The sequence below is a fragment of the Rhinolophus ferrumequinum genome, chromosome 26 (assembly GCF_004115265.2).
Source record: "Rhinolophus ferrumequinum isolate MPI-CBG mRhiFer1 chromosome 26, mRhiFer1_v1.p, whole genome shotgun sequence".
Taxonomy (NCBI): Eukaryota; Metazoa; Chordata; class Mammalia; order Chiroptera; family Rhinolophidae; genus Rhinolophus; species Rhinolophus ferrumequinum.
The window spans coordinates 10,483,373-10,496,829 of NC_046309.1; the positions used below are offsets into that span (position 1 = coordinate 10,483,373).

The 13,457-nt window shown below is 34.5% G+C and overlaps 1 protein-coding gene across 2 annotated transcripts in view; it reads right to left on the reverse strand.

The window, feature by feature from the left end:
* Positions 1-3,021: 3,021 nt before the first annotated feature.
* Positions 3,022-13,457, reverse strand: part of TRIM24 (tripartite motif containing 24) — an 84,968-nt gene continuing 74,532 nt past the window's right edge. For both annotated transcript variants that reach the window (XM_033098967.1, XM_033098966.1), the window contains exons 12-19: positions 12,914-13,049; positions 11,344-11,416; positions 10,142-10,310; positions 7,955-8,283; positions 7,041-7,173; positions 5,987-6,061; positions 4,046-4,195; positions 3,022-3,283 (exon numbers count right to left, since the gene is read on the reverse strand). In XM_033098967.1, the coding sequence (XP_032954858.1) occupies positions 3,077-3,283; positions 4,046-4,195; positions 5,987-6,061; positions 7,041-7,173; positions 7,955-8,283; positions 10,142-10,310; positions 11,344-11,416; positions 12,914-13,049 (1,272 nt within the window). In that variant the 3' untranslated portion in view covers positions 3,022-3,076. The remainder of the gene's footprint in view (positions 3,284-4,045; positions 4,196-5,986; positions 6,062-7,040; positions 7,174-7,954; positions 8,284-10,141; positions 10,311-11,343; positions 11,417-12,913; positions 13,050-13,457) is intronic.

The window sequence follows — 13,457 nt, forward strand, 5'->3', positions numbered from 1 at the left end:
TTAAACCTAAAAACTTTTTGTTCACATGAAGCAACTTGATTTGGGGATTCACATTGTTTGTGGATCAGGCCTCAGCAAAAGGAGGAGTTCCCCCTTTCATTGTCTAAACTAGTCTCTCCATGGAACCCACATTTAAAAGTTGAAGCACAGCAACATCATAGGACTTTGAAACGCAAATTCATAAATAGATCAATGGGCTGTATACTCACCTTTTTGACTGTGGAGTGAACCTTTCTGAAAGCACCCCTATGTTATATCTATACTACTGTGTGGTAGTAAAATATTCTTTAGCTTGGAAAAGAAAGTAAAATTCTGAAGGGAAGAGGACATTTTCCTTTTAGCACCTTCCAACTTCCTACCCCTCCATTCAGAAAAGATAATTCAAAGGACAAAAGGATTGCATTGCCAGCTGCTCATGTTCAAATGTATTTTGAATTGAATATGGCATATCTTAGTCCATTTATTCTTCTGCAATAGCTACATAAGTCATTGACTATGTATTTGGGTTTCCTTATTGCCAGAAAGATCAGATGCTCGGCACCTGAGAAAGCTTTGGATGAGCTGGACTGAGTAAATCCTAGCTCCTACGTGGTCTGCTCGTTCTTAAGCCCTGGCTAACGGTATGATCGTGTGATCAATTTCAGCATTTGGGGTTTTGCAGCTGTGACACGGGGCTCTTGATCAGAGATAAACACTGGAGTGTTTTAAGTACAGGTCAAGGTTGCTTTAATGGCACTGAACTTTTGAGAGGCTGCTCTCTAAGTGAGCATGGGATATAGTTAGGCTCATCTTAGAGCTCATGTCGGTTAGAATTTAAGGACTACTTACTGGTTAGAATTTAAGGACTCCTTAGCTGGGACCCACCTGAGCACATAGGAACTTGTTGGTAAGGTCACAGGACTTTAATCGCAGACAGTACTGAAGGCTGTTGAAGGGTATCGGAGAGAAAAACACTTTTAATATAATTTATATTATGTATGATTACAGGAAAAATGGTTCTCAACTGCCTTTCATTTAGCAAAAAATGGTAAAAGTGAAACAGAACCGTTTTAAAAGATTAATATGGCACTGAATATAACAAAATTTTGGGGTACATCAGTAGAAATCTGGCTTAGATGCATTTAGAAAATTATATTTGTCTCTCTTTAGTGCTACTTCCCTTTGTGATCCTCCTCAAAATTTATCCATGTTGACCTGTTTTAACTCAGGAGACAAGTTGTGGAAGAACAAACTGTCAGAAGAACAGTATTCTAAGATACCAACAATAAACTTATTAGTAAAAGTCCCACAGCTGCTGTGCTATAAATGCTGGAGCAAAAAAGAAAATTAAATAGTATATGTATGCACTGTTATCAAAATTTGTTCAGTCTTTGGAGAATGTCAAATGCATATTCAAAATAACACAACAACAAACACCCTGAACACAGATTTGGAAAAGTAATTAAAACTATTAATACATAATTGATGTATTATGGACAAAACCTCAATTCATATAGAAAGTAAGAAGCTATTGCTAATAAGTTGTTTTCTCACATTTTATCTTTGGCAATATCTGAAAACCCAATGAATTCACCACAGAATATTTTAAAATTCTCCACTTTAAGAAGCAATGCCATATAGATAAAAATCCTCAAGGTTTAGTTCATGGGAGATTACACCATCCAAAGAATAACATTCTTTCAAGTCAGCTATATTTTTATTCTATCAGCCTAAAGAGAAAAATTTCCTCAGCTAATTAATGTTTTATAAACAAAGGTTTACACTGGCAAACTAAAAAAATTCACGTGGAAATATTTTGTGAAATGTTAGATTAGCAAATGGCACAGCAATCCTAATCTAGTTTCCTGGTTTGACGATGAACAATAAGGAATAAACAAACGAACAACAGTTAAACTAGCTAGGTCTGGCCTATTAAAAATATGTTTGTCCTCACAAGACAGGTCTTTGTATCTCTTTAAGAATGACATGAAATTCAGAAATAAGTCAGATGAAAGATTCAATTTGACGTTCTGACTCTTAAAAATAGGAAACAGATGCTTCAGAAAAAAAAACAATTCTCCCTGTAATTCCCTCCAACTGCTTGCTGCCAAATTTCACAATACATTTTCATTCCAAAATATAAAGACAGATGAAAACCACAAAAACTAGTCCCTTTCAGGGGAACTTACATTTAATGCCCAATTGGGTATATTGCAAGAATCCTCACATCAAATACGGCACACAATGCTGTATTTCATATTTTGGATAGTTCCACTAAAAGCCATACTGCAAACAATGAGTCTTGTTATAAAAGGATCACCTGCACAGTTGAAACAAACAACAAAACCACATATAGATATACAGCAAAACCAAACATGTTCACTTACTTCCTCAGTGGAAGAAGTTAGATTAAGAAACGTATGAAAAAATGGCCTTGAAAATCTGCTTTACCGAACACCTCTACAGACAAGAAAGAAACAAAAATAAAAATCAAACATTTGTTTTCCTGCTTTTTCTTTAATACAGTTGTCATCTTACACATTACACTATTAGGTGTCTTCTTAACAGGATCTAACCTACTTTTTCGTTGCACGAGTGGGCATCCTAGAACTCTTATTACCATCCAAGTTCACGGAGTACTGCTCTTATGGACAGTACACCTAACTCATGGCTGGGCCATAATTAATGGGTAGTGGTATTTTCTAAAAATGGATTAATGCACACATCCAAACCACATTTAGTTTTCAACTTCGAGTTCATACTAAGTCTATTTCCTTTCTATAGTAGTTATCACTCCAGATTACAGTTTTGATATCCAGGAAGTGGGAACAATGTCTTTTTATTTTGTTGTTGACGCTTCTATTTTCCTTTCTCCTTTCTTCCTCTCTCCATTCCTTCCTTTCCCTCTTTTTCTTTCTTTCTTTCTTTCAAAGGTTAAAAGAAATGGGTTATTAAGAAAATCAAAGTCTAGTAAACATCAAAAACTTATAGATCAGAGTGGTCACAAACTCTTCTTCGTAATAATGATGTTAAATTACTCACAAAATGTTTTTTGAAAACAAAAAATCTAAAAACCAGCACACACCAACGGTGCTGCTTATTTCAGCAACTGACGTTCCTCTACGCTTTTGAGGCGTTTCTTCCGGGGCTGTACAAAGTCATCGTCTGAGTCATCACTAAATTTATCTTCTGATTCATTCCTGAATTCTAGTTTAGGAAACCTTTTCTCTGGATAAAGGTTCTTTAGAAGTTCTTCAAAATAGCTTTCAAGTTTTATACCAGCACTGGCTACTTCTGAATCAGGCTGTTGGATAAAAATAAAAATATTAATTAAAAAACAAACACCAACATTTGAGACAGTCAAGAAAAGTGGTGAATTTCTCACATTTTTGCTGCCTTTTAACTTTAGATTATGAATACCAGCAGATTGTTTTGGGAAAATGTTTATGCAATATCACTGACATAAAGTAAATAATAGTATTGGTCAGAAAAAGGGTAAATAAAAGGCTTTGATTCATCTGGATTATACTATAAGGTGGTGGTGGTAGTAGGACTGGATTACCAAAGAGATAAAAAGATGCCATAATCATAGAATTATGTAACAGGTACTTTTAAATAAAATGTGAAACTCTGAGATGAGTAACCAATATATAGAACACAACATGAACAAAACGCTGTTAAATCTAACAGAGTTTAAGATAAATTGTGAGATGACAAAATTTTTGAGAAAATTTTTTTAACATTAGAGCTATTTAGACCACATCCTTAATATTCCAAGGTCAGTATCAAAAAGGAGTTAAAAGTGGGAATGACAAAGAATGCTTCTAGGTTAGATAAAAATGTTTCCTAAATTGTTTTCATGTTGTCACCTATCATTTGCATTTCCACTCACGATGTAATAAACCTTTGAACATAAATGTGGATAAAGCCATTCCTTGACAGACTCAAACTTTTTGAAATTTATGCGAGCGTAAATATGTAGATATCTTAATCTCCTTATTTGCTGAAAAGGTGTTTGGTTTAATATCACTTTCAATATTGCTAGTGGCCTCCTTTCCCAACTTACCTCATTGAATTCAGCACAGTTTTGAAAGATCAATCTAAAATCAGCTACAAAATCTTCAGGATTTGAATACATGGAATAATCTTCTTGTAGTCTTTTCTTGATAGTAGACAAGTCCATTGGATTTTTAATTATTTTATAATAATCAGGCACCTTTCAAAATAAATGAGGTACTATAATACAAATAACGAAATTCTACCTGGTCCTAAATAAATCCCCCATTTCCATACATTGGAAAATGTTTTGTGTCACTGTTTTCAAAATTTTTCACCAATGTTTTTATACTAAAAATTTTTTTTTCAATTACAGTTGACATACAGCATTATATTAGTTACAGGTGTACAGCACAGTGATCATTTATATAACATACAAGGTGATTACACCAATATATCTAGTACCCATGTGATACACAGTTATAATATTACTGACTATATTCCTTATGTTATACTTTACATCCCCATGACTATTTTGTGACCAAATTATACTTCTTAATCCCCTCTCCCTTTACACCTCCTCCTCTAACCCCCTCCCATCTGGCAACACTCAAAATGTTCTCTGTATGAATGAGTGTGTTTGTCTTACTTGTTTGAGTATTTTGTGCCAATCCCTTCTGACCTGCAGCTTCTGTACAGAAACCAGCTGACAGTCTTATGGGAGCTCCATTGTAAGTAATTGCTTTTCTCTTGCTGCTTTTAAGAACTGCAAAGGCTGCTACAGCCACAACATTGGCTCTAATCGGGGAAAGGTCTACCAATCATTTTTAATGAAAAAACTTACCACATCTTCTCTCTTAAACATCTATTCTTCCTCTTCATTATTAAACAAAAAGATATTACTAGAAAAAGTATTACTCCTAGTTGGATCTGACATGTTTTTGCTGCATGTGTTACAGCAAATGGGCTTTGGATCTGGGTTTGAACCTCTAGCTCTGCTACTCAGTAGCATGTTCCTGGGTAAATTACTTAACACCTCATTGAACCTTGGTTTTTTCATATATCAAAAATAGGGGTAATCCTACCAACCTCACAGGATTTTGTAAAGTCTAAATGAGATGATATATATTAAGAAAAAAGGGGGCTATTTTGCTACTGCTGTTATTATTAATGCCAAATATAACTGTAAGCCAACATCATAAAAAGCACTGAGTTCTAGGTTAAATTTTTAAGTGGATAAAGTTTTTACTGTTATTGCAAGCCTTTTTTCTTTGACATTTTTGTCTTGCCTCTTTTGGGTATAAAGATAACTTCCCCTGAAAATATTTACTTTTACTATCTCACCTTCTCAAAACCTGTTCTTGAGAGAAGTTCATTGTTTCTCACCCAAATATATTTACAAAGTTAGTTTTCTTTTTTAAACCTTGCATTAAATTTGTTTACATTTATCAAACTAGAATAAATCGAGTAAATTTTTTAAGGAATTTTGGACATCAGAGAATAAAAGAACATATTTTGAGTATTACTTTCAGCACTAAAATTATGCCTCAAAGTCATACTAGACTTTAAGTATGAACCTTTTTGAAGTCAATGGTTAACACACACACACACACACACACACACACACACCTCTACCTTCCTCTATTATTAAAGTTTACTTATTCCTTGAAGTCTGGACCTATAAGTCAAAATATGTACAGAGAATTTTGAGGGTCTCCATCTCAATTGGAAAGACTGTCCGCAACAGTTTAGGGTACATGCCTAAACCTCCTTGAGATAGACAACTGACAGAAAACATCCCAGAGGATAACAGATAAAATCTATGAGATGAGAAGAATATAGGAAACACAGAAGTTTATTTAAGATCAAAGCATTCAATATGTACAAATAAGCTTTACGATTGGATTAGATAAACTATTAAAAAATAGTACAGAAACTTGATTCTCATAAATCAAGTTTCAGAAAAATCATCCCACTGTGTAAAAATGCACAAAATGATATTAATACTTACAGTTAGAGGAACTGGGTCTTGAAAAGCCAGGCTCATTTCATGGCAGTAAAGAAATAAAAGTAGGCGTTCACATTTCTAAGAAAAAAAAAATAGTAATAATAATAGTGAAAGAAAACAGCTTATTTTTAATGACAATGTGACGTTTCTCGAAGTACCAGAATAAAACCAGATGAATACTGAACCACACTGTTTGACAGTTTGGGATTTATGTTATATGAGAGCAGTCCTTGTACTTGTAGGAACAAAAGCATTATCACCAGAAACCCAATTGAAACTCTTTAAAAATAAATTTCCACTCATCTGTCCAAGTTTTGTATTGAGTTACTAACAGTCAATAAAAGAAGAACATATGTTAAGAGAGCCAAAGGTGGAGCCCACTCTCTGATGCAGATCGTCTTACCATGCACTCGACCACTTCTCTGCTTACAGGTGGAACCCCAGTGAACATGGTAGTCGTGAGAGTGTGTGTCTGAGGCCCCCTCTGCATGACAAATTTCATACTGATTGTTTTACTTAATAACTGAGCAAAAAACCTTCTTTAGTAATATAGAAGTGTTGATTTAGTAAGTTTAAATGTTAATTAGCTAAATATTTTAGTTGGCTTTGAGGTATAACCTCATACCACTGGGTGAAAGAATGGAATTATTTCCTGGAAAATAGAAAAACCCATCTGTCTGGTGCCAATTCTCAACAAATTCTGAGGAAGAAAACCTATCTGTAGTAGAAATAAAACAAAACAGAAATTTACTAAAGGTATACGAAATTTAAGAGACCAGACCACATAAAGGATACACATTCAAGTACAATATTTTCAACTTCTAGAAAATGTATATACAGTACTGTGATTTTTTTTTAACTAATAAAATATTTTAAGATTCCTCTAGTTTTATGGGAAAAAATGCTAAAGAAAAAAGAAGTCGGCATAAAATTTGACTGAACATACACTTCTTTGATGAAAGGAACATCTGCATTACAATAATGCACCTAACCAAAAAAAAAGCACCATGAAAAAAACCTGTTGATCAGTCTAGGTTGGAAATGCTCAAAAACTTACCCTTTTATCTATTGGTGTTAATTTAACAAGGCCTTCAGTTTTCCTTTTTTCTGAGTTGTTACTGGAAGCATCACAGTCGTATTCAACTTCTGGTTTAGATAAGTCTCGGCAGAAAGTGCAAATCCACTCTCCACTGTTGGGGGATAAAGTATTTGAGTTCTCAATGCATTATTTCTCTCTTCACCATACCCCTTTCCCACCTCCTCCACGCCATCTGTGATACAGAATTGTTTATGTGGCATGAATTTTAATCACTGAAGATTTACTGTAGGTCTATTATGGACATGGCACCATACTGGGAGACCGTGTAGAAATACCATGCTAAGGCCTAAGTGCTATAAAATACATACACAAAATAAACACACAACCACATATATTAATCTATGGCTGATGTGAGGCACAACTGACATTTCCCACCAAATGATTCAAGAAAAAGAAACGCTCTTGGAACTATTCTTGCAATTTTAAGTTTAAAATTAAATTTTAAACCGTATAGGCTGTTTTGGAACTAAGATTATTAACTCAATGTTTCTTTATCATCATTTCTTCAGGACTGTTGGAGAATTTACTTGAGATACTTTTAAATGCTACAGCTCAAAGCCTGGCAAATAAGATGCAATAAATTGTGGCAGTTGTGCAAAAGGACCATTGTTCTTCATTGTTCTTCTCTTATAATAATTTAAAGGGCTAGTTGTTTTTTCTTTTCATAACAGACAAGGTTTTGGAGAGAAGCAGAAGGAGTGGGGAGGCAGGGCATGCATCATCCTACATTGAAGGTTTTGAAATATGTATTTGTGCCAAAGTGGACTTTTAAGTTTTTACAAAGGTTTTATGTTACAATGGTCGTCAAAAGCTCATTGCTGTCATTATTTATAGTGAAAGAATGTGGGAAAGGGAAGAAACTACTATCATACCTTGGAAAATTGGCCAATGTGGGCACATGACAAGAAAGATGGAATACTTTGGGACATTTCTCACAGCACAGGAGTTCCCCTCCATTCTGACAAACTGCACACCAGTCCTCATTGGGGTCATCCTCTTTTCTTGTCTCTCCAACATGAAGGGGTGACTTCTGGGAGGCATCCAGCCACTCGGACTTTCCATTAGAGGAATTTTCCTGGTGAAGTCCAGGCTGATCTCCTGTACTGTCAGGGGCATCTGATCTTAGCACAGACTCTTCAGAAGCAGAGCTCTGACTGCTATTTAAGAGCAGGGAGGTGAGTATGCTTCTTGGATAGTTGGTCTGAAATGGAAAGAGGTAAGAGGATATGTATTTCTTAAAACTGGCATTCTATAATTTTATTAGCACTACGGGCAATTTTGAACCGAAGCCTGCTCTTTTATGGGCGCCTGGTTACTTCAAAGGAGTCTGTGAACATACATGAGAACAGGATATTGACTGCTAACTGTATTCGAGTCCCTAATGGTAAAGAAGACGTGGACCTCTCCTCATCAAAATGGCATCTCAGCAGTAAGGGGGTATGAGTAACAGAGGAGAAATCTTTGAATTTGCTGATGGCTACGGAAATAGGAAAATAGGTGGGTAGTGTAGAAGACAACCATATGAACTGTAACTACATTTTATTGGAGCTGTTAATTCAAATTCTACCTAGACATAATACATGCTGAGTGTAGATTTTCATCATTCATAAGAAGGTATACTGCTTTAATTCTTAGGAGTAATTTCACCCTTACAAGAGCCATTAGTAACTTTAAGATGAATCTAAATTTTATGTCGGAGCCTAGGATAGTGAAAACTTCAAATCGCTAACAAAATCTTTTATCTCCTTTAAACATTTTTTATAATTTCAAAGTAATAATCACAGACTTCATTAAAAGCATGGGTATATCAGCTCATTCCTTGGAGGTAATTATTTTCAAATTATTTGGCTTTTTTTTCCTGTTATGTCTCTATTCTACTTATTTCTTTCTTTATAAATATGCTGTGCCACAATTTCTCCAATTTTCGATTTTAAACATATTTTTGGTTTTAAATATATACATATTTCCTACTATGAAAGATTAGATTTTTTTCTTCCTGAATCTCCACCCCTTCCTTGCACTTCCACACACATACACACACATATTCATGCCATTTTCTTAACATAGTGTTATTGAGCACTGATTTAGTTTTTTTCAATTGGTACATACCAGTATAACATTGCTGTATTGGTTAAAAGAAAAAAATCAATTTTTGTTTAAATGAATATTCAGGTTATTATTCTCATTATATCTAGTTTTTACATTTGTATTCAGGTGTTTGTTTACATCACTTAAACTATATAAATTAAATATTGTTCACTGAATAACCACAGAATGCACTATGACTAAATTTCTTATTTTATCTGTTTCTACTGTGTGTCAGTAATTATGTATGTACATATATTTTATTTATTTACTTTTTTAGTCATTTCATTTGCTTATTTTTCTAGGTACCTATCTTTAAGTCATTCTCACAACCTCCAACACTACTATAAAATGCTTCTCAATGCTGGTGGAACATTTTTCTCCCCTTACACACATCCCTATGCAGTCTCCTGCTGCAGGGTGTACTGGAGGAGCTGCTGGACAGGGGACTACACTCTTCTTTACCTCTCTTCTGTGTTAGGTCCCATTTCTGGGAATCTTATGTTTTCCTCCAGTTTTGATGAATGATATTCTCAAATATCTTCCTAAGAATGTACATGCAAATCAATTTTTCCTGCAACCTTGCATACAAGTACATGTGTAAAACCGTTTATTTAATCTTCATGCATGATTAATAATTTTTTTCACTTAATGTTCTGGTGCTTGTTAGGCCCTATCAGTTACAGAGACTCCTTGTATTATTTCTTTGGCAATTACCTTCCATGTGTTTTATTCCATTCTCTCTTTCAAATGCCCAACCTCCTCATTTGAGCCACTGATTTTTCAAACTCTTTGTTTTCCACACATCTTTTTGTTTTAATTTACTGAGAGATTTCTTCAAAATTTTCAACCTTTAAGTTGATTATTTCCCTGCTTTAAAATATAATTTTTTTTAACCTCCTATGAGATATTTAAAAGTTTCTCTCACCCAATCCTCTGAATAGGAACAGTATTGCAATCATTGATATAATTACATTTTGAGGCCTAGATTCTTCATCTGATTCTTGTTTCACTATAACAACAGGAAAATCATAATTTTCAGGGGGTCCACTGTTTTCTTGTTTTATTCGGATTGGCTCCAACATAACCACTGGGACTTTGTGTGTAGAATCAGCTCCTGCTGGTTTGCTGGAAGAGCCAGAGCTGTAAGTGTAAGAAAGACAGAGGAAGGAAAAACTAAGAATGCGACCTTAAGTATCACAAAATGAAGTTATCACAATAGCTTTCTGAATAATACCTAGCTTCACAGCAATGGTAACTATGTTACACCAACAATAAATGATAACTTAAATGCAACTCCTGTATGCAAAAGTTCCATTATGAATAAAAAATGTTCTATATATTAACCTGTTACATTACACATCTGGAAAGATATTTAAATAAATTTAAATAAGACCTAAATTAAAAGAAAACTGACTTCAATATTCTAAAATTGGGCCACCAGATTTAGTATTTTAGAACTAACATCTTTTTTTAGGCTTTCCCATTTCCTTCCCTAGTCAGTGACAAAGAGATCTCTAGGCTCACATTAACTATTTATTGTCACAAAGTGTGAAGACAGTTAACTAGGGACATAATTTATTGATGTTCTGCTATTTAAAAATGTAGTGGGACAAAAGCCTTTTACCGATAGCCCTTATGTTCTAATGGGATGAAACTCAAATTTTTCCCTTCAGAAAATACTTTTTAATGATATAGAAGAGGTAAGAATTGGGAGAAATTTGCAAGCCTAATGAGTGGGAAGAGCAAAACAGTAAGTTAAAATAGAGTTTCAACAACTGTCATTTCTTTTAAAGCAGAATCAGTCTTTGGTCTTTAGAAAAGTCAGAGAACACTGAAATTAGGGAAAAGTTATACTAAGTTTGTAATTGTGTATGTTCCTGCAGTGTATTATGCCTACTTCATTTTTACTTTTTTCTTTGCTATCATGCTGAAGTCAAACATATTTTCCTATTTTCAACATACACAAATTACTTTGTATCTTTAAGGATAAAATTGTAATAATTTACTTAACCCATCAATTAAGTTAACATATAATAATATATAGTAACTATTAACATTTTAATTTAAAAGTCAAAAGTAAAGAAAGTTTTTAAAATGTATTGAGTACCAAAGCATGTTGAGCACTGGGGCAAGAGAAATACAATTAGAAATTTTCTATCGATAGTCAGTTTACCTTCCTCGGCTCCCAACGCTGGAGGCACTGGGTGAACGTATTGGTGGGTGTACACTAGTCATAGTAACAGGCCCTAAAGAGGAGGAAATCATACACATTCATAAAATGAATGAACAATTATCTATTTAATTCCTATTGAATGTGCTCACCTAGTACTACATTGAAACTGGGACCACATAACGAAAGTATATAAAACAGTAAGTAGAACTGCTGAACTCCCAGCACAGTCCAAGCCCCCTAAGACCAGCAGGGCTGTTCAACCTCAGTACTAATGACGTTTGGGGCCAGGTAATTCTTTGTTGTGGGGGCCGTTCTAAGCATTGAAGGATGTTTGGCAGCATCCCTGGCCTCTACCAGTTATTAGATGTCAGTAACATCTCGCCACACTTACCACCCAGGGGCATGACAATCAAACATTGCCGAATGTCCCATGTAAGAGTAACCAGGGTAGGATCTCAGTGAGGACACTAGTACCAGTGAAAGCTACAGAAAACAATAAAAATGGTAGGGGCTGATATAAAAGCAGTCCAAGAAAGCAAGCTGCTAGAGACCAATTAATGCAAGACAATGAAACAAATATTCTCCTAGGCAATACATGTAAGGTACTTTGTCCACTGCCTGGCAAAGTCGGTACTGGAGAATGGTTAACTTCAGTAATATTGCCAAATAGCTTCCAGAAATGTTTTGTCAAGTTATACACCCACCAGCTACGTATCAGAGTACTTCGCTCATCACATTCTCATCAATCAGTATTCTCACTGTTTAAATCTTTGCTAATTAAACAGTTAGAAGATACATCTTGTTTTGATTCTTTCAAACGACTACGACTCTGTCTGAATGCTGTCTTCCCCACACACATTTCACTGGCTATATGCATTTCCTCGCTAGGGAATTATCAACTCGCATCCTTTGGCAATACTCAGTACTTTCCTTATTTACTTGAATGAACTTGTTATATAATTAAACAGTCTCTGCCATATTTTGTCAACAATTTCCTTCCAGTTTTTTCATATTTTAAGTTTGTCTATATTTTAAATAAGCATCTCCTTTTAAATTGTGCAACTGCTTATGTTTATGTGACTGGTGAATGACTTCAGAAATTCTCCTCTTTCCTTATTTTGGTCTAGAGCACCTATTTTGCCAGTCTCCGGGAATATTATTAGAGTACTTCTCTCGTGGAGGAAATGAGTAGGTTTATGTTAAAAATCATTAAACACAATTAAACACCAAACAAACCATCAAAAGTGAGTGTCACTGACAAATTTGGACCCTAGGCAAATTACATCTATTTAAGAGACCACATCACAGGCAACTTAACTTTTATCAAAAAGAGAAAATATAATGGTAATTTCCTGGGAGTATACCATGCCTGTAAGTTATGTTGAAATTGAAAAGATAGTGGTTTAACCTCTACTTCCCACTTTGAAAGTACAGTATAATTTTAAATAGTGCCAAAAACTCAGACCCTTTTTAATCATTCAACAAAAAAAGCATGAGGCTTTTTTTATTTTTTTTTATTACAAGTGGAGTAAACCTGGAATTACACAACATCAAAAGCAGCCTACTTTACCTGCAAGGCCTGGAGACGGCACTGATGAATTTGGTGACTGGACGGTTCTATTCGAGGGTGGTCTTGGTTGACCATGATCTATATTAGTATCTTTCCTCGCAATATTGTCCAGCATAATAGTACTTGAACAGTCAATCTTATATTGGAAAAAAAAAAAAAAGATGTCATGGCATCCTGATTTTGCAAGTTAAAAGTTATATGCAAGCTTTTAAAGTTATAACAAAACTTTAATAGTTTAATTATTACCAGATAATAAAACACGTAACTATCATATTGAGACGTTCTACTGCATATTTTCCCCATAAACAATCTTGAAAAAAGCTTTCACTCTTCTTAATGTTCCATCTTAGTAAATAAACTGAGGACACACTACTTAAGTCCTAAGCCAAGAAAAAGGAGTATTGTGTCATTCACACCCTTAAAAATCAAAGCTAAAACTTTGGTAAATAATTTATTTAAAAGTAACAAAAGGTAGACAATTAAACAAACAAACCTTGGTGAGAGTAACACAATTTCATTTTTGCAAATCTCTTTAGCGTCTTGC